Genomic DNA, 18,116 nt, shown 5'->3' with positions numbered 1-18,116 from the left:
AATTTTGCTCAAGTTTTGTTCACATCATATTGCAATTGATAACACTTTTTAATTAAAATTAATTTAATAATTCGGATCTTTTGCATTTAAATGAAAATAATATTTAAAAAGAAATAACATTTTGAAAAAATTTTCTTCTTTTGAAATTTTAATATGCACAAATGAATAGTTGAAAATGGAATATTACGCCTGAGGAAATTTACAAGTTTAGAGAAGTGCTTATACATTTAGATGATTTTTCATCTAATGTAGTTTTGTCTTGGGTCATATTATAAAAAAACAACTTATGTCTTTAAAAGCAGATTATTAGATTTCAAGTTAATTTATTTTGTTTACAAAATATTTATTACTGATATAATTTTGAAAGGATGAAAATTATTATTTTATAAATATCTTTTAATCCTTTTTTAATTCTCAATTTTTTATGGCTTCATTTTTTAAATTTTCAACATAATCATAATGATTATATTATATTTGAGACAAAAAATTGATGAATTGGTTTTACTAAAAAGAATTATTCAAATTCATTTTGACAGGTTTTTTACACAATGACGGCGGTGGAGGACCTGGACGAGTGGCAGCACAAATCGGTGCCAGTCACCGAATCTGCCGAGCTGACGAACCTGGAAAAGTTCGCGCAGTACGCCGTGGCTGTGGCTGCCAGAACGCGAACCGTAAGTCCCGCCCGTAAATCACAAATTGCGAAAGTTTGCCCATGTTCCTGTGAGCCGGCGCCGCTGCGAGCCACAGGGAACGTTTAATTAAATATTTCGCGTTATTTATTTTGCTCTCTGTGAGCCAATTTATGAATACCTGAGTGCATGCGAGGAGCGTCGCGCCGTTTGTTAATAACTCTCTTTGCAGGGGCTCGGCAAGTTGTCTGAGAAAGTGACAGTCAAAGTGAAACCAGAAGACGTGCCGCTGAATTTACGTGCTCACGACGTCAGTACGCACAGCATGACGCTCTCGTGGTCGCCACCTATCAGACTCAACCCGCAGAGTTACAAGGTGAGAATAATGAAAATTAAACACTTTACATTATTTAATTTTGATTTATGTTATAACTCAATTATTTTTATTGGTGCTTTAAAAATTGGATTATTATATATTTAATTTAAATATTTTTCAAATTATATATTTATCATAAAAAAAAATCAAAAATTTATGAGTAAAAAAATAATATTGTTTATGCTATAAATTATTTTATTGGCACCCACAATATTTTGGGTGCTGGTAATAACAAATTTGCATTTACGTCCATTTAGATGAGTGCAAATTTAAATAATATTATGCTTCATGGATATTGAAAGCGCTAATTGTATACATCACACGAAGTTAATTTATCCACTGAACTAAAACTCTACAACAAGAAAATTGAATTTTTTTATCAATTTCAAATTCATATAAACTAAAAGTCCGATTTTTTAGAATTTTCGAAACTATTTTTATTTTTATGATTAATTTAATTTATGTAAATTGCAATTCCATGGAGATATATTTTATCCACTCAATTTACAGTGGATAGAAGTGTCAAATTGTGATTCTGAATCGGCAATTTCCTCTTACAGTGTCTTACAGAATTAGAAACCAACAAATCTTGTTGCCCTCAAAATTTATTTTCACAATTGTCTTGCCAAAATATACGACATTTTTTTTAGTATGCGTGTATTATTTAATGTTCTCGGACGATTTCTAGCTCCATTAAAACGTGACTGAAAGGGAAAGCATCACTAATCCTTGTTTGTTTATTTCTATAAATTAAATGGGTCGTTTCTCATTGTCCCACTAATCCATTAACCGCTGGTTGACGTATTAATTATCCAAATGGCCCGACTGACGATCGACAATATCAAAAGTGAGTGGGTGGGTGAGTGAGTGAGTGACGCCACAGCTAGTTGTGAATCGGCCTGGCTGTCTCTCGTCACTCTCTCCACCGGCGGCTCAAGAGGGTATCAATAGGCGCGTGTATTGTGTTGAACCGACGTCAGAATCCATTGGGCGATCATTAGCAGGCACTTGATGCTAAGTAGCGTTTGCCCTTAGCTCTGTGTGATTTGCACAGATCAAAAGACATGCATCTGCATGCTCTAATTAGTCAGCTTAGTGTGGAGCACGCAGGCCTTTTGTGCGCCGCTCCTTTCACTCTCTCCACGTAAACAAACCCATTGGTTTGCGGCATTTCGCAAATTACCTTTTATATTAACCTAATTTTGGGTTTTGTGGAAGAAAATTAATTGGTTTCGTCCAAGGTGGATGAAGTTGTCGATCTTTGAATACCCCCTATTCAAATCAGTTCAAGAGTTTGGCATTACTGGAAATTTTGAAGTAGGCTTATTGCTGAACACTCGTGTCGTGCAAGTTGCCTATCACTTTATTTTCAATCTATTTGTTGTTCAGTTACGTCGTTACGTCAAAAATAACTGTAAAGTCAATCTCCATGTAAGTAATAAAATAAAACAATGGATTAAAATGAAAAATGGGTACACGAGGGAATCGTTCATGAATAGAAAAGAACTCGTAGAAAAAATGTTTATTTTCAATCAAGACGCTTTTGGTCACGATCTTTAAAAAGCAAAAATAAAAAATTTAAAATTACGTTTTTTCTTAATGTTACAAGTAGGTTGAAAGCACCGATATTAAAATATAAATATAAAAAGTGGATTTTTAAATTCAACAAATTATAAAGAAACATCTATTTTCAAGAATGAACGCTGCTAGCTGATTAATATAGAAATTATTTGCATATATGATTATTGTGGGAGCTTTTTTGTATTCACTCCGAGCTCAAAACTGGTTGAGCGTCGTGTTAGTTTGTAATAAAATGTTCATGTTTATTGAACGCCTTAATAAATGTGTTTTTTCATTAAAAAGTCGAACATCATAATCCTTTGCAATTCATTTTTATCAATTTTTATGCTTTGTAATGGGACACATACCATAGTAAACTTAATTTGTTTGTAATTAAAAATAGCTTTTTGTAAGATAAATAGTTATATTAAAATTGTAATATGATATTATTTATAAAAAAAATGCTACGTGTATTTATATTTTTTTAGTAAATTTTATAATAAAATTTTATTACTTTTTATAATAAAAATAAAATCAGCGAACGTTTATGGTTATTTTTATTTAAAAAAAATTATATTTACCATATGAATCAAATTTACTTATTATAAATTTAAAAGTGTATTTAATAATTTATATTGTACAACCATCAATTGCATGATCATATAAACAAGTAAAAACTAAATTCTACAAATTTCTCATGTTCTACATAAAAATCATTTATTCAGATCTGAATCTCCATTAATGAAACTCAAATTGGAATTAAGTCTACCTTGTAAATATGCATAATTTACAACAAGTATAAACCATAATATTTGTTGATTTTCTTCAAATTTTGCTATCGCCCTATTTCGGATAAACCTGCTTTTATATGAGAAGCTCAAATAATTTATTTTTCTGAATAAAATTGCAGGTTTCGTATGACGCATCGAAGGAGTTTGTGGACTCTCAAGGAATCACTCAGGTGCAACTGGTGCCGCGGCGCAGCATCGTGCTCGACTCTTCCGCGCGCTCGCACACAATCAACGAACTGTCCCCGTTCACCACTTACAACGTCAATTTGAGCGCGATTCCCGCCGACGGTGCGTACCGGCCGCCGATCAGAATAACAGTGACCACCCAAATGGCCGGTTTGTTGACTTTTTTCTTGCACGCCGCAATGAGCACCCCTTTTTATGTGCGCCCTTTCGTTTTCGTGTCGACAGCCCCGCAGCCAATGGTGAAGCCAGATTTTTACGGCGTTGTCAGTGGAGAGGAAATTCAAGTCATTCTTCCCCAGGCGTCCGAAGAGTACGGACCCATTAGCCATTACTACTTGATCGTGGTGCCCGACGATCACGACAATGCCCATAAACACCCTGACCAGTTTCTCACAGATGAGGTACTTTGAATCTCTCTTCCCTTTTTATGGTTTGGAATTTTTTCATTATTTTGCTTTCTTTTCTCCGAAGCACTACATTTTTCCAATTTCCTTGGTGAGGCAGAAATATTCTGGATACAAAATTTATAGAGTTGGAAAAGTAATGAATGTTCATAATTCGCTTCAAAATCCTTTCTTGGTGATGATCTCTATGTTGATTTGAATGAAAAAATGTGAAACTAAAAAATGCCTAATATTGGTGGAAAAATCTTTTTAAAACGTTTTAAATTTTTTGGTAGTCTTTCCATCTCCTATAAGTAGTGAAACTTTTTTCTTCCAGACTACTTCAAATCCACTATTTTTTACCCCTTGTTTAAAATTTTTCAAAAAATTTAATTACAATTAAAAGCAATACAGAAGCCTAAACCTGGCCTAATCTAACTTAAATCGTTTAAATTTCATGTTGGGCCATCGCAGGCTTTTGGATTGATCGCCCCTTATTTTTGAAACGTTTTAAGAAAAATACAAATTTCGTTGCAAAAAAATGCAATTTAAAACTTGGCTGTCTGTAATTTATATTTAATCATATATGTATCAAAAACGTTACAAGAAAAACCTTTTATTAATTTCTATCTTTTTTCTTTTAGTTAAAAATAATTTGGTAACAAAAACTAATTCTAAAAAAGTCGTTTTTTTACTTCACCTTTGCCCGGGAAATTGTGATCCTAAAATGTCCTTAAAAAAGAGACTTTATCCACCAGTCTGTCTTCTCATATCCACAGCACTTTACACTTTATGGCCGTAAACGGTGCAAAAAAACCAAAATGCATTTTCAGGTGATATCAAATTCAAGAAAGCCAAGCGAGTTCAAGCCGTACGCTCCTTACGTGGCGGCCAAATTTCCCCAGAGAAACATTCCCTACACGTTCCACCTCGGAAATGGCGCCGCTTATGATGGATTTGTGAACAAACCTCTGGAACGGGGCAAGAAGTACCGAATTTTCGTCAGAGCCGTGGTTGACACGCCGCAAAAGGTATATCCGGCGGCGAGTGTGGCATCGAGGCGAGAATGAAAGTGGCAATTTTTCAGCACTTGTACACGTCGAGCCCATTTTCTGAGCCACTCGCCCTGGACATGCGGGAGGTGCCGCCCGGAGAACCACCAAGGAGACCCAACCCCAACGTGCCGGCAGAGACGTCCGCAGACGTGTCTGTCAACAGGAGTTTGGAGGAAGCTGGACTGCTATGGATCATCGGCCCTGTCGTCGCTGCTGCTTTTCTTTCGCTCTGTCTCTTATCACTCTTGCTAATGAGAAGGTAATGTTTGAAACAGAGCAACAATAACAAAAAATGTTATTTATTAGTTTTAACTCATTATTTAAAAAACATCCAAATTTTTTTGGGAATTTTTTTTACATTTTATATAATATAATTATTAAATTTTAATAAAATCATATAATATAAATATTTTTTGTAATTTTCTAACTGTAAAAGATACACAGAAATTTGGTAATTCAATCATTTTATCATAGAATATAAACGTTTAAAAACACAACAGTACAGTTCACAATATCTATGATTTCATATCAAATTCCAACTTCTCAAAGTTTCTTCCTTCCTAGATTAATATGATATAAAATTAAACAGAAAATTGTTCAAAATTCCAGAAAGTATTGATCTATTTTAAAATATAAAATTTTCGACACAAATCAATATAATCCTCATTTTTTTTATCATTATTATTAGCAGTTTGAAAATTAGCATTTGTTCACACTTAATATTATGTAATTGTTCAAATTTCATTAAAAAATAATATAATAATCAATATAACTTCAACATAAACCTTTGATTATTAACTTTGTTGATTATTTTTTTGTCCACATTAAATATTTTTGCACCCAAATATTGAAATGAGATGTTGGAAGAAAAATCAATCAAGACAATCAATTTGTAAACTGAAAAAAACATTTACCAAAACTACAAGAAAAATCGTTTTCTAGCAGACGGAGACAGCCGTGCAAGCAGCAAGACCAGTCAGCGGCCAGTCGGCCTCTGATGGCCAACAACTCGGACCACAACTCGGCGCCGGTCTCTTGCAACGCGAACGGCGCCCGGGAGGCTCAAAGCAACGGCCAGCAGCCGTGTCCACCAACCCCCAACGATCCTGTCCAGCTCAGAAGACTGCACTTCAAAACGGCCGCCATGGTGGCCCATCCGCCGGTGCCCATGGCCCAACTCGCCCAACATATCGAAAGTCTTCGCTCGGATGACAATTTGCGATTTTCGCAGGAATACGAGGTAACATAAAAAAATGTCCTTTTTTCTACTAATTGTGAATTTTTTTTCTAGTATTTTTATTTCGGTATGGTTTGTTAAGTTAAATAGAGTTCAATTAAAATATAAACTAATTAATTTGAGGGGAAAAATATTTAAAAAATAGAAATAGAAAGATTAGAATAATAACGTGTTAGATTTTCTGCTTGTAAATGAATTTGCAAATTAATTATATATTCAAAATTTTATATTTTAAAGATTAAAATTTTAACCCTTGAATCAAATACGAAAAGATAATAAAATTTTTTTTTAAATATAATACAAAATTAATGATTTATCCAAGTAAAGAGTATTTTGTCAGCCTTTTCATCCTCTTTGCTCTCTCCAGTCGAGAGCTTCCGTTGCAAAAGCGCGTTTTCTTTTCCCAAGCGATTTCCCGTCGCGCAAAATTGAATCGAACAGAGACGAATGCGCAACACAACTGGAGTACTAATCAAATTGGTGTCGTGTTTGCAGAGCATCGAGCCCGGTCAGCAGTTCACGTGGGACCACTCGAGTTTAGAAGTGAACAAGCCCAAGAACCGATATGCTAATGTGATCGCGTACGACCACTCGCGGGTCGTGCTGCAACTCGAGAACGGCGAGCAGGGCAGCGACTACATCAATGCAAATTTCTGCGACGGATATCGGAAACACAACGCCTACGTTGCCACTCAGGTATTCAATTTGCATTCTCCCCCAACAGAACTTTTGCATTATTGCATTACGACGGGAATATTATGCGAGCGTGCCAACAAGATGCTGATAAATTAAATCAGCACGCTTTGAAATATTGACACTTTCATTAAGCTAGAATTAAGGAAATTCTTTGTTTCTTTCAGTTTCTGCCTAACAAATTTTAATTAAAATAAGTGAATAAAAAATTTTGCATTATAAATATGATCAAAAATATCAAGACTAGAGAATCTTAAGCCAATAAAATAAATTATAAAAAGTTGATTTAAAAAAAAAAATTAATTTTTGAATACAGTTTTCGAATTTTTACCTGAAATATGATCAGCTTGATGAATATTGATTTAATTAACGAATTATTTTTAAATAAATTAGGGGCCACTTCACGACACTTTTGGCGATTTCTGGCGCTTGGTTTGGGAGCAGAAAACCGCGAGCATCGTCATGATGACGCGACTGGAGGAGAGAGCGAGAATCAAATGCGACCAGTATTGGCCTACCAGAAGCACTGAAACTTACGGTCCAGTCACAGTGAACACAATTGACGTCCAAGAATTGGCTACTTACTGCATTCGCACATTCCACGTAACTAGGGTATGTTCAAAAATAAATTAAAATCATATTGAAAACATTTGTAAAAATACGCTTTTTTCTAAAGCATTTATCATTTTTATTTTAAATTATTATATTCTAAAAATTATTGTTGCATTTATGGAATTGAAAATTTTATAAATTTTATTAAAAACAATGGCTTGGATTTTATGCATTTTATAAAATAAAAAAATTGAAGAAACTAAGCCATTGTTTATAATAGAATTTATAAAATTTTCATGAATTTATTAAATATTATTTTTATAGTTATATCAATTTAGGAAATCAAATTCTTTTTTATATTTGCTATTTTTTGATAAAAATTTTAGGCTGGTAGCACAGAAACGAGAGAAGTGCGCCAATTCCAATTCACCGCCTGGCCCGACCACGGCGTTCCCGAGCATCCCGCTCCATTCCTTATGTTTTTACGCAGAATCAAAAGTTTGAACCCTACTGGCGCAGGGCCTATCATAGTACACTGCAGGTTTGAAATTTATTATTTTATTACTTTTTTAAATTTATTTGGTAAAAAAATTATTCAATTTTCAGCGCTGGCGTGGGCAGAACTGGTTGTTTTATCGTGATCGACTCAATGCTAGAGAGAATGAAGACTGAAGCCACAATCGACATTTACGGCCACGTCACCTGCCTGAGGGCGCAGCGCAACTACATGGTGCAGACTGAGGAGCAGTACATTTTTATCCACGAGGCACTACTCGAGGCTGCCCAGTGCGGCTCGACTGAAATCACGGCCCGAAACTTGCACCCACACTTAGCCACAATTAGTCAACTCTTGCCAGGAGATAATCTGACCAAATTGCAGCTGGAATTCAAAGTATTCAAATTTTCTTTAAAATTATGTTAAATTTTGATGCGAATAGTTTTAATTAATTCAATAGCTTACATTTGATTTAACAAATTGCTGAAAATATTTTATTTTTACACTGTAAAATACGACTGAAGAGTTTAAGCCACATAGCCATTTCCATATTTTAAAACACTGACTGAGATATAACGGGGCAAACAAAGAAATTTCAATTTTACTTTTAATTTAGTTTTACGCTCAATATAAATTCCATAAGGGAATTTATTAAATTTTAAAACATGTTTTTTTTAATCTTATTTATAAATAAATTTGTAATTTATTTCCCAAATCTTTTAGGCCCTGAGTCAGTCGTCTTTTTGCGCCAACTCGGAGCGATTTTCCTCAGCCAGTTTGCCGATTAACGCCTGTAAAAACCGACTGATGCACGTTCTGCCGCTTGAAAACTCGAGGGTGTGTTTGTCCCCCGTGAGAGGGGTGGACGGCTCGGACTACATCAACGCCAGTCTGGTCGACGGCTACCGCTACAGGGCTGCCTACATCGCCACTCAGGGGCCCCTGCCCAACACGGCGGCCGACCTGTGGCGGATGCTCTGGGAGTACAACTCGACCATCGTTGTCATGCTCACCAAACTCAAAGAAATGGGCCGAGTAATTTAATCAAATATTTTTTTATAAAAAGAATTGAAATTAAAAAACTTTTGCAGGAAAAGTGTCATCAGTATTGGCCAAGCGACAGGTCGGTTCGTTACCTGAATTTTGTGGTCGACCCCCTGGCAGAGTACAACATGCCCCAGTACATTCTCAGAGAATTTAAGGTATATATTGTTTTATTGCAAGGCTGAATTTATTTTTTCTTAACACCACTGGTTTATTTAATAATTTGTTAAAACGAAAATATCAAAATTAGAGTTTTTAGAAAAATATTGCTCCAATTAAATACTTTTCGGGATGAAAATACTTAAAAATAATGGCAAAATTTTAATCTTATAATTTTTTTTTTAAATTTCAATAATCTTTTCATATTTTTGCTATTATGAGAAATTTAATTAAAAACTAACGAGCTTTAATAATGCGGTAATGCTCATTGAGGTGCCAAATGAATAGGAGATGCATTCATTAATCATTGAATGAATAAAATTCATAATAAATATTAGATAGAATTGCACTTTTGAAAGAAAATATTCTTTACACTGTGAGAAAACCCAAATAAAAACTCTGAAAAGTGAATATTTTTATGTCAAATGCAGCCAAAGTATTTTTTTTTTTTTTTTAATTAATCAATAAATGAGTAAACTTAAAATGGGAATATTTTCAGGTCACGGATTCGAGAGATGGACAATCACGCACAGTCAGACAATTCCAGTTCATCGAGTGGCCTGAGCAGGGAGTGCCCAAGTCCGGCGAGGGCTTCATTGAATTCATAGGCCAAGTGCACAAAACCAAAGAGCAGTTCGGACAGGAAGGGCCTATCACAGTTCACTGCAGGTAAATTTGATTTGAAACTTGTTTAATCGGAAGACTGACGGAAAAAATCTTTAGCGGGGGTGTTGGAAGGACTGGAGTTTTCATCGCCCTCAGCATAGTTTTGGAAAGAATGCAATACGAAGGAGTCGTCGACCTTCTACAGACTGTCAGAATTTTGCGCACACAAAGACCAGCAATGGTTCAAACTGAGGTATTTTTTTTCATCTAAATTATTTGAATTTTCGGGATTTAAAGATGAATATTTATAAATTTTAAGCTTTTTTTATATATAATATTTAATTGAAGTTGATATTGAACTTTCAGGAGCAATATGAATTCTGCTATCGGGCTGCCCTCGAGTATTTAGGTTCTTTCGACCATTATGCGGCTTGACAAGATCTGGCTGAGAGAAGGTTGTGGTAAAATCTGAATAAAAATTATATCATCCAACATCAAATAATGGGCCACGTTGGCTCGTATTTTAAAGAGATGTGATAATAGTTAAGAGAGAAATGCAATTATATATAAAAAGCTGTACATAGAACTGAGGAGTGAGAATGATTTGAATTTTGTGTCTTTGAGGAAACTGAGGGATGTTCTTGGGCAGATGTGTACAATTTAGGAAGATAAAAATTAAATTGATCAGTGGGTAAAATGTCTACAACTGAATTAATAACTTTTCTATCTATGGCTGCGTTTTCATTGCCAGTTTGATGTTCGGGAGTAAAATAAAAATATCACTTGCAAAAATTCAAATGTCTGAATGTGATTTAGGATGGGAACTACCAGTGTCAGTCCGTAAATATCATATATGGTGTAAAGCAAATAAAATGTTTTAAAAATTAAAATGTATTAATGAAAAAATCCAAAATTCATAACACATTATTGATTATTTTATTCTTCTTCAATATTTTTCATGAACTAGTGGCAAACTTGCCTTTGACAAAGGTAACAACGAAAATTACATTATGATACATTTTGTGTGCTACTATTATTTACATAATTTTCACATTCATGATTTTAGCATGAAAATCGAGTCAACAAATTTGTTCGAGTTGATATTTTTTATACTATCTAGCCCACATTCAACGAATATCTTAAAATGAATTTTGACGGCTGTACACAACCCGGAATGCACTTTAAATTGATCAACATAATACCTCAGACATGATTAGAACAGCAAGTCCTTGTCTTCGTCATCCAGCATGTTGCCCGCCTGTTCTATGACAACTCCCGATTCCAGCAGCGCCGCTTTCGCAGCTTCAACCTTCTTGCGGGCAATGCGCTTCTTGTCCTGGATCTTCTTCAGCCTGAAATTTGAAGGGAAGATAATAAAAATTAATTTTTCTGACTCAAAATCTATGGTTTTTAAACAAAATGTTAAAAAATTTTACATTTTGGGATAAAATTGATAAATTAGTAATTTCAAATTATAAATAATCACAAGGATCCTTTTTTTAAATTATAATTTGCTCCTGCTTTTGAAAGAAAATGTTTGTAAAAAAACAAAATTAGAAAAGTAAATCTCAACAACAGCTTTCAAGACATCAGCAAGACATAAACAAAGAGCTTAACAAAGAAAAAAGTAACTATTTTTTTTTTAAATGGGAGATTCAATAATCAATAAACAAAACTCTAGGTATGAAAAATATCCTGGGAAAAATCTTAAAGGGTTTAAATCTCTTCTTATGCCTTGGCCCAAACAGAAGCACATAGGCTTGATTATAATTTTAGCTTTATTTTCGTGATCTTTGCAAAATTCTGTACCAAAAAAGTTGTTTGATCCTTGCAAATGGCCAAAATTTAAAAAAGTTCGAGAGCATGTTGAAGATCTTTTAATAACTATCTGATTTAATTATAACGTTGCAGGGTTAAATGTTTATCCCGTTATGTGGGTTAAGAAAAAGTTATTCTGAATAAATTTAAAAAAAAAAATTAAATGCTGTATAGAAAATATTTATCCTGGAACAAATTTTACCCCTTCGGATTCATCCAGGGACATATTTTATACCAGGAGCCGGGAGAACTAAGTCTGTTCAATCTCTGCCAATATTGTTGTTTTTTTTTTTCAATTTCTGCATGATTATTTTATTTTGAAATTTAAATTAATACCTGTAGAACTCCTCACGCTCAAGCTCATCCAGCTCAGACACGATGTAGGCCAAAGTCTTTTCAATCCTCGGAATGATCACTATGAAGAAAACAAAATTGATAATGATAATTTATTTCTAGAATATTTTGGTCGAATTGTTTACCATGCTCGATGGCGTTGACGCGGCGGTTTGTGATTTTAATGACCTCATCCAAGGTGACAAACGATGTTTGCAGGGAGGCCAATTCGACCAGCAGGACCACAGCTTTGTGGTAGTTCTTCTTCAGCTTAGCAAACTGCTGTCCACCTCTGGCCAGGCCAGTGAACTCGTACGAGTCGGCTCCGTCCTGATAACTCTCAAAAACGGGCAACGTCACACCTGAATAAACCAAATTTAGTCTCAAAATAATTATTTTATAAAAAGTAGTTCATACCGGCGACGTTGTCCTTCTTTGTGCGAATCTTGAACTTTGCCTTGTCGACGTTCTGCAAAATGTTCTGGTTGAAGTCGCCGGTGGTGAATTTCGCCTCGGCCAAGGAAAAGGCTGCCTCTTTCATCACCTCGCCCATTAGAGTTTTGGTCTGAAATTTGACGAATTTTGTTACAACGCATTTACTAATGAATTTCATTTAAATGCCTCAATAATTTTGCTCAAAATCATTCGGAATCTCATCTGCAGAGCGTCTGCCTTCTTCTTAAGCAAGCTGTGTCCCTTCTGTGCGCCTTTTAGCCTGGCCTTCATCAGCATCTGGGCTCTGAAATTAAAGGTAATGAGATATTTTCCATTGTTTCCAGAGAATTTCTAGAATTCTGCAAATTCCAGTGAACCATAAGGTGGTCTTTAGACTAAATTTTAAACTCAATTTAGGCAGAAAAATTAGCAAAATTGATGGAAAATCAAGCAAATCTTTAAAATATCTCACCCTCTCGACGGGAAAATGGGCAATCTCTCTTTTCCAGACATTTTAACCGGAGTGTTTGGGCTGCAAGATGTTGGGAAGACTCCGAATTTGGGCGAGAATTGATTTATCAGCTGACCTCGTCGTCGCCGTCACGTGGCGCTGGCGTCAGCGGCGGCAACAGGGGGAACTTTTTGAAAAACAAAATAAGAGCAGCTGGTCCGGTGCGGTAAGACTTTTATCCCTGATTTGCACCCTTTCGCCCACCCTCCACCCTTGTCTCGATCAGTCTCGATGACCGACACTATTTTTTCTTCCAGATGAACATTTTCGTCACACACCGGGCCATATTTCTGTCTGAAAACTTGCGCAAAGGAGCTTCGTTCGCCAGGCATTGGCTGCTCGCCGACCTCCGTCGAAGGCCACTCGATCAGGCAAACATGAGTCTGTACCTCCACATTCGTCGTCTGCACACCTGCGGATTGTCCTTCAGGACGACGGGAAAGGAAGCCGCCCCGTCGAGACCGTTTTTCGTGTTCTGGCGGCCGTACAGAAGCACCCCAGTTGCGAGTCAAGAGGCCAAAGGTCTCGGTGCGGTGGCAGACAAAAAAGCTGAGGCAGTCAAAATCAGCAAGACAGATTTAAAGCGACTTGTCGCACTGGCCAAACCAGAGAAATGGAAATTGACTGGTAAATTGAAATTAATGTAGGATAAATTAAGTTGATCAGTTGATGCCAAAAAAATAATATAATAATTATGTAGATGTAGGAGCAAAGTTACATAACACTTATTTTCAATTTCTGTGTAAAATCTTCCTTTAATAAAAATAAAAAAAAAACAATTTTTTATATTATTTGTAATAATATCTTTTTTAATTGAATAATTTATTTAATTTTTTTTATTTCAGCTGCAATGGTTCTGCTTCTTGGGTCAAGCACTGTATCCATGGCTGTTCCATTCTCCCTTGGGAAAGTGGTCGACATTCTCTACACGTCAGTAGGAGGACAACCAGCAGACAAACTCCTTCCCTTGTGCACTGTTCTCTTAGGAGTTTTCGCTATTGGGTCTTTGTGCAATTTCGGACGGGTCTACCTGATGAATGTTTCCGGTACCTCTCATTTTGCAATCACTCTCTACTTAATAAATTGTCAATTTTATTTCTATTTCTAGGCCAAAGAATTACTAACAGACTGAGGCATATGTTGTTTGGCTCAGTTTTGAAACAGGAAATGGCATTTTTCGACAAAACGCGCACAGGAGAATTGCTGAGTCGACTTTCCGCAGACACAACCTTGGCCGGTCAAGCCCTTAGTCAAAATCTGTCTGACGGTTTGAGGTCAGGTATAATGGCCATTGCAGGCGTTTCAATGATGGTAGGCATAAATTAATTTGAAATTTTGTTTTCAATATTTTATTTTCTTCAATTTTACAGTTCTATTTGTCCCCGAAACTTGCACTGGTCGGATTGGGAGTTGTTCCGCCTATGGCTGCTATGGCAGTTATTTACGGAAGATACTTAAAGAAAATTACAAAACAAACGCAGGTGACAAAATTTTATGATCTCATAAGTACCAATTTAACTTATTTCTTAACAGGATGCCTTAGCAGACGCATCTCAGTTGGCCGAAGAGCGAATATCAAATGCAAGAACAGTCAAGTGCAGCAGCAGAGAAGTAGCAGAGATCGAAAGTTACAGGCTAAGATTGGAAAAAGTAATCCAACTTGCGCTGAGAGAATCAATGGCTAGGGGGATTTTCTTTGGAATGGTAAACAAGAAAATATATAAATTATCCATCTCAAAGTTGATTCTTTTATTTTATATAATTAGACTGGCTTCAGTGGAAATGTGGTGATCCTTCTTGGCCTATTTTATGGAGGCACGATGGTCACAGCCAACGAAATCTCCCCTGGCTCTCTTTCCGCTTTTCTTCTCTACGCAGCTTATGTCGGAGTTGCTGTCGGAGGCCTGGGCTCGTTTTACTCTGAATTAGCCAGAGGACTTGGGGCCAGTGGCCGACTTTGGTCTATTTTGGATAGAGAACCTGCTTTGCCAATATCAGGTGAAACTTAAAACTTTGCTTCCATTCAAATAAACTTAAATTCATTTTAAATTAAATTAGGTGGTTTGATGCCTCAAGAGGTGCCCATCGGAAAAATCACCTTCAGCAAGGTCGGTTTCAACTACCCTTCGAGGCCAGAGGTCAATGTGTTGAGTGACCTCGATTTGGAAGTGGCCGCTGGAAGAGTGACTGCTGTGGTGGGCGCGAGTGGCTCTGGCAAATCAACCCTGGCTCTCTTATTTTTGTCTCTCTACAAAGCAGACCAGGGTCAAGTTCTGCTCGATGGAGTAAATGTGCTTGACTTGGACCCCAGGTGGCTTAGGGCACATGTTGGATTGGTTCCTCAGGATCCGGCTCTGTTCTCGGGGTCTGTCCGAGATAACATTTTATATGGTGCGCCTGATTCACTTTTAAGCCAACCCGATCAAGTGGAGGTAAAATTAAAATCACTTTGAAAATAGTTCTAATTTTAAATATCGTGTTTTCACAGAAAAGATTGATTGAAGCAGCAAAAGAAGCAAACGCTTTGAGCTTCATTGAAAATTTACCTCAGGGATTTGACACCGAGTTGGGCGAACGAGGAGTTACTTTGTCCGGAGGCCAAAAACAAAGACTGGCGATTGCGAGGGCTATTGTCAAAAACCCAAGGGTTTTACTATTGGATGAAGCCACAAGGTATTATTGTATTTCATCAAATAAAAAGAATTCTACATTGTTTTCAACAAATTTCTTTTAGTGCCCTGGACGCAGAGAGTGAAGCTTTAGTTCAGGAGGCTCTTGAAAGAGTTATGAAGGGCAGGACTGTACTTACAATTGCGCACAGATTATCGACAATAAGAAATGCAGGTAATTGATAAAAAAAAATTATAATAAACTTTTAATAAATTGATATAAATTTTAACGCTATGGGTTTGTAATTCATGTTTAATTAAATTAAACTTAAGTTATTTCCAAAAACTTTACACATGACTATTTTTGTAAGTTTTGTGGCCGGAATTTTTTTTTTTAAATCTTTGAAGCAGTGGAAAGGTTGTTAATGTGTGTGGCGATTTGTGATTGCAGACAGCATTGCCGTGTTGCAAGGTGGTCGAGTTGTGGAGCAGGGAAGCTATGATCAACTTATGTCTATAGACGACGGTGCTTTCAAAAAGTTAGTTCAGCACCAAACTTTCCAAGAAATGCCATCAGCGGCAATTCAATTAGAAAGTTAGCAAAGGACAGCTTGACGAAAGAGCGACGGCGGAACGTAACTGTTGAGTGTTCGACTCGTGTAAGACACGAGCGCATTTTTATCGCCCACAAAAGCGAATTACAAATTTTTTTCACTCCTAAATATTTCGGGCTATATAAATTTATCACCTTGTTGTTTATTTTAGATTGAATATTTTATGACGTGTGTAAATAAATTAAGGAAGTAAATGAAAAGACAAATTTATAGTTATTTTAAATTTTAGGAAACCGTGTTTTGCTCAAGGATGCTTTTGTATATTCCAGCGGCAATAATTTGCTTTTTGTTTTTATCGTCCTGTGCTGATATTTTACTGCCAGTAGAACAGTAAAAAACAAGATCATAAAGTTCATGCAGCAGAGTGCTCTGCGTGCATTCTAAAATATGAATGTGGCAACACCTGAAAAATTATTTGGTAAACAGCCGCAGGAAAACTGCTTCCGAGAAACGCTGTCAGATTTAAATTTATACAAGGGCTGCTGCCCCGGGGTGGTTATTGCGAATATATCAGCAGCGTTTCAATTATGTAGAGCGTTCTCGGTAGAAGTATAGTGTGTGATGCTTAACAGGGGGATAATGGATAGCTGCGATGCGAGATCAGTTCTGGGAAACTGCCTGGACGCAAAGGAGGAAAGTTTGCCGCAACATTCATTACATCAAACAAACGGCTTTGTTTCCCGGCGCGCTTCACAATTAAATCGATAAAATTGCTGGCGGTTGTCGCGATTTACGAGCAGGAGAAGAATTCTTAAAGCATTTATTGTATATTCTTGTCGAAGTCACTAACAAAGTAATTTCGCTTTATTGGAAAAGCTAGGTGTAGTAATTTATTTATTAAAAATTCCTCTAAGATAAAAGAATGAAACGCATTTCTAATGCGGAAAAAAATTAAATTTGAAACTTTCCCAACCATTTCCACAATTATATAGGTTTATTTTTTCTCTATGTATGTGAATATATAGACTTAGCTCCCCAAAGCCACAGCAAAGCAAAGGTGCCAAAGAGCAACGCGCCGTAATTAGCGCGCACAACGTTCTAGTGCTCTCATTAAAATGCACACACACCCCAACAGCATTATGTGTGCAAACTGCTTTTCCTAGTAGCAAACAGAGGGAAAGTGCCACGCGCACTGCAAATTGGGTCACATTGCTCGAGTGCTTAGGTCTTTTTGCAGATTATTTTTATGGTCTACAACCTCTGGGGACAAACACATGCAGAACCTTGGGGATTAAGAATGGCTTACCTGTGCAGAAACTATTCTTTCGAAAGCAAAAGGCAATTAAAACTTTATGCCGCTCCTTTAACGGATTATGGAAATAGGCAAGAGCATTTTGCTTTTCTCGTTATTGTTATAATTTCAACCTAAGCAAATAATTATTTGCTTCTTTATTGTTTTAATTTTTTTTAAATTTTAAGATTGCATTAAAACGGGAAAACAGGCATGAATATGAAATAAATAGAGAACATTGCCAATTTCTTGGTTGAAAATCTCAGCTTATTATTTATAAATATTAAATTTCCATTTGAAATATTAAACTGTGAATAAAAAAAAAATGAATAAAATTTATCTTGTTTATAATCATCACAATCCATGAGACAGCAATAATTCCGCTTTTGTGCCGTCTGGATTAAGTTAAAATTGATCAAGTGAGAGGATCTCTCTCTCTCTAATTAATTTATCGCGAATCTCAATATCGCCCGAGTCTGACGAGAGAAAAATTCACTACACTTAACGCCCCAATTAGCGTGAAGCTTTAAATTAATTAGCACACCAAGGCCTTTTTGGTCTTTCTCTTGCAACGCCGTCGAGATATATTTCAGGAGAGAAGAGCGAGAGGGAAGACCAATTAGCGCGGCTCCGCTTGCTGCGAATGTGTGTGGAAGCAAATTTGCAACCCCTTTTCTTTCTTTCCTCGGCGGCAACGGGGGCCGGCAAGCGTTAGTGTGTTTTATTGATGGTGTTTTGCGCTGTTGGCCGTGCTTGCCGCCCTGATTGTTTAACATGCCCGGTCCACTTTGTTTA

The 18,116-nt window shown here is 36.2% G+C and overlaps 3 protein-coding genes across 5 annotated transcripts in view; 2 read left to right on the top strand and 1 right to left on the bottom strand.

The window, feature by feature from the left end:
* LOC132200422 (tyrosine-protein phosphatase Lar-like) overlaps nucleotides 1–10,636 on the top strand; it is a 165,591-nt gene extending 154,955 nt beyond the window's left edge. For 2 of the 3 annotated variants that reach the window (XM_059625870.1, XM_059625869.1), the window contains 16 exons: nucleotides 537–674; nucleotides 865–1,008; nucleotides 3,479–3,695; nucleotides 3,771–3,946; nucleotides 4,762–4,959; nucleotides 5,016–5,242; nucleotides 5,929–6,223; nucleotides 6,716–6,916; nucleotides 7,307–7,525; nucleotides 7,852–8,006; nucleotides 8,072–8,357; nucleotides 8,685–8,996; nucleotides 9,053–9,163; nucleotides 9,664–9,833; nucleotides 9,888–10,023; nucleotides 10,137–10,636. In XM_059625870.1, the coding sequence (XP_059481853.1) occupies nucleotides 537–674; nucleotides 865–1,008; nucleotides 3,479–3,695; nucleotides 3,771–3,946; nucleotides 4,762–4,959; nucleotides 5,016–5,242; nucleotides 5,929–6,223; nucleotides 6,716–6,916; nucleotides 7,307–7,525; nucleotides 7,852–8,006; nucleotides 8,072–8,357; nucleotides 8,685–8,996; nucleotides 9,053–9,163; nucleotides 9,664–9,833; nucleotides 9,888–10,023; nucleotides 10,137–10,205 (3,054 nt within the window). In that variant the 3' untranslated portion in view covers nucleotides 10,206–10,636. Of the gene's footprint in view, nucleotides 1–536; nucleotides 675–864; nucleotides 1,009–3,478; nucleotides 3,696–3,770; nucleotides 3,947–4,761; nucleotides 4,960–5,015; nucleotides 5,243–5,925; nucleotides 6,224–6,715; nucleotides 6,917–7,306; nucleotides 7,526–7,851; nucleotides 8,007–8,071; nucleotides 8,358–8,684; nucleotides 8,997–9,052; nucleotides 9,164–9,663; nucleotides 9,834–9,887; nucleotides 10,024–10,136 lie in introns of all 3 variants that reach the window. The other variant, XM_059625868.1, reaches the window with a different exon arrangement.
* Nucleotides 10,637–10,683: 47 nt separating this feature from the next.
* LOC132200843 (V-type proton ATPase subunit D 1) lies at nucleotides 10,684–12,975 on the bottom strand. The gene is made up of 6 exons (XM_059626587.1): nucleotides 12,829–12,975; nucleotides 12,543–12,660; nucleotides 12,339–12,486; nucleotides 12,068–12,283; nucleotides 11,925–12,003; nucleotides 10,684–11,122 (listed from the first exon to the last, which is right to left on the bottom strand). Exons 1-6 carry the CDS (start codon nucleotides 12,867–12,869, stop codon nucleotides 10,984–10,986), a joined length of 741 nt encoding a protein of 246 aa, XP_059482570.1. The 5' UTR covers nucleotides 12,870–12,975; the 3' UTR covers nucleotides 10,684–10,983.
* LOC132200842 (ATP-binding cassette sub-family B member 10, mitochondrial) lies at nucleotides 12,888–16,820 on the top strand. The gene is made up of 11 exons (XM_059626586.1): nucleotides 12,888–13,033; nucleotides 13,125–13,494; nucleotides 13,713–13,913; nucleotides 13,976–14,178; nucleotides 14,238–14,348; nucleotides 14,401–14,571; nucleotides 14,634–14,865; nucleotides 14,926–15,299; nucleotides 15,356–15,540; nucleotides 15,602–15,711; nucleotides 15,928–16,820. Exons 1-11 carry the CDS (start codon nucleotides 12,896–12,898, stop codon nucleotides 16,074–16,076), a joined length of 2,244 nt encoding a protein of 747 aa, XP_059482569.1. The 5' UTR covers nucleotides 12,888–12,895; the 3' UTR covers nucleotides 16,077–16,820.
* The last annotated feature ends 1,296 nt before the right edge of the window (nucleotides 16,821–18,116 follow it).

The sequence above is a fragment of the Neocloeon triangulifer genome, unplaced genomic scaffold (genome assembly GCF_031216515.1).
Source record: "Neocloeon triangulifer isolate White Clay Creek 2 clone unplaced genomic scaffold, ASM3121651v1 ptg000014l, whole genome shotgun sequence".
Taxonomy (NCBI): domain Eukaryota; kingdom Metazoa; phylum Arthropoda; class Insecta; order Ephemeroptera; family Baetidae; genus Neocloeon; species Neocloeon triangulifer.
The sequence above is the reverse complement of the archived record's forward strand: the minus strand, read 5'-3'. Positions and strand labels throughout refer to the sequence as shown.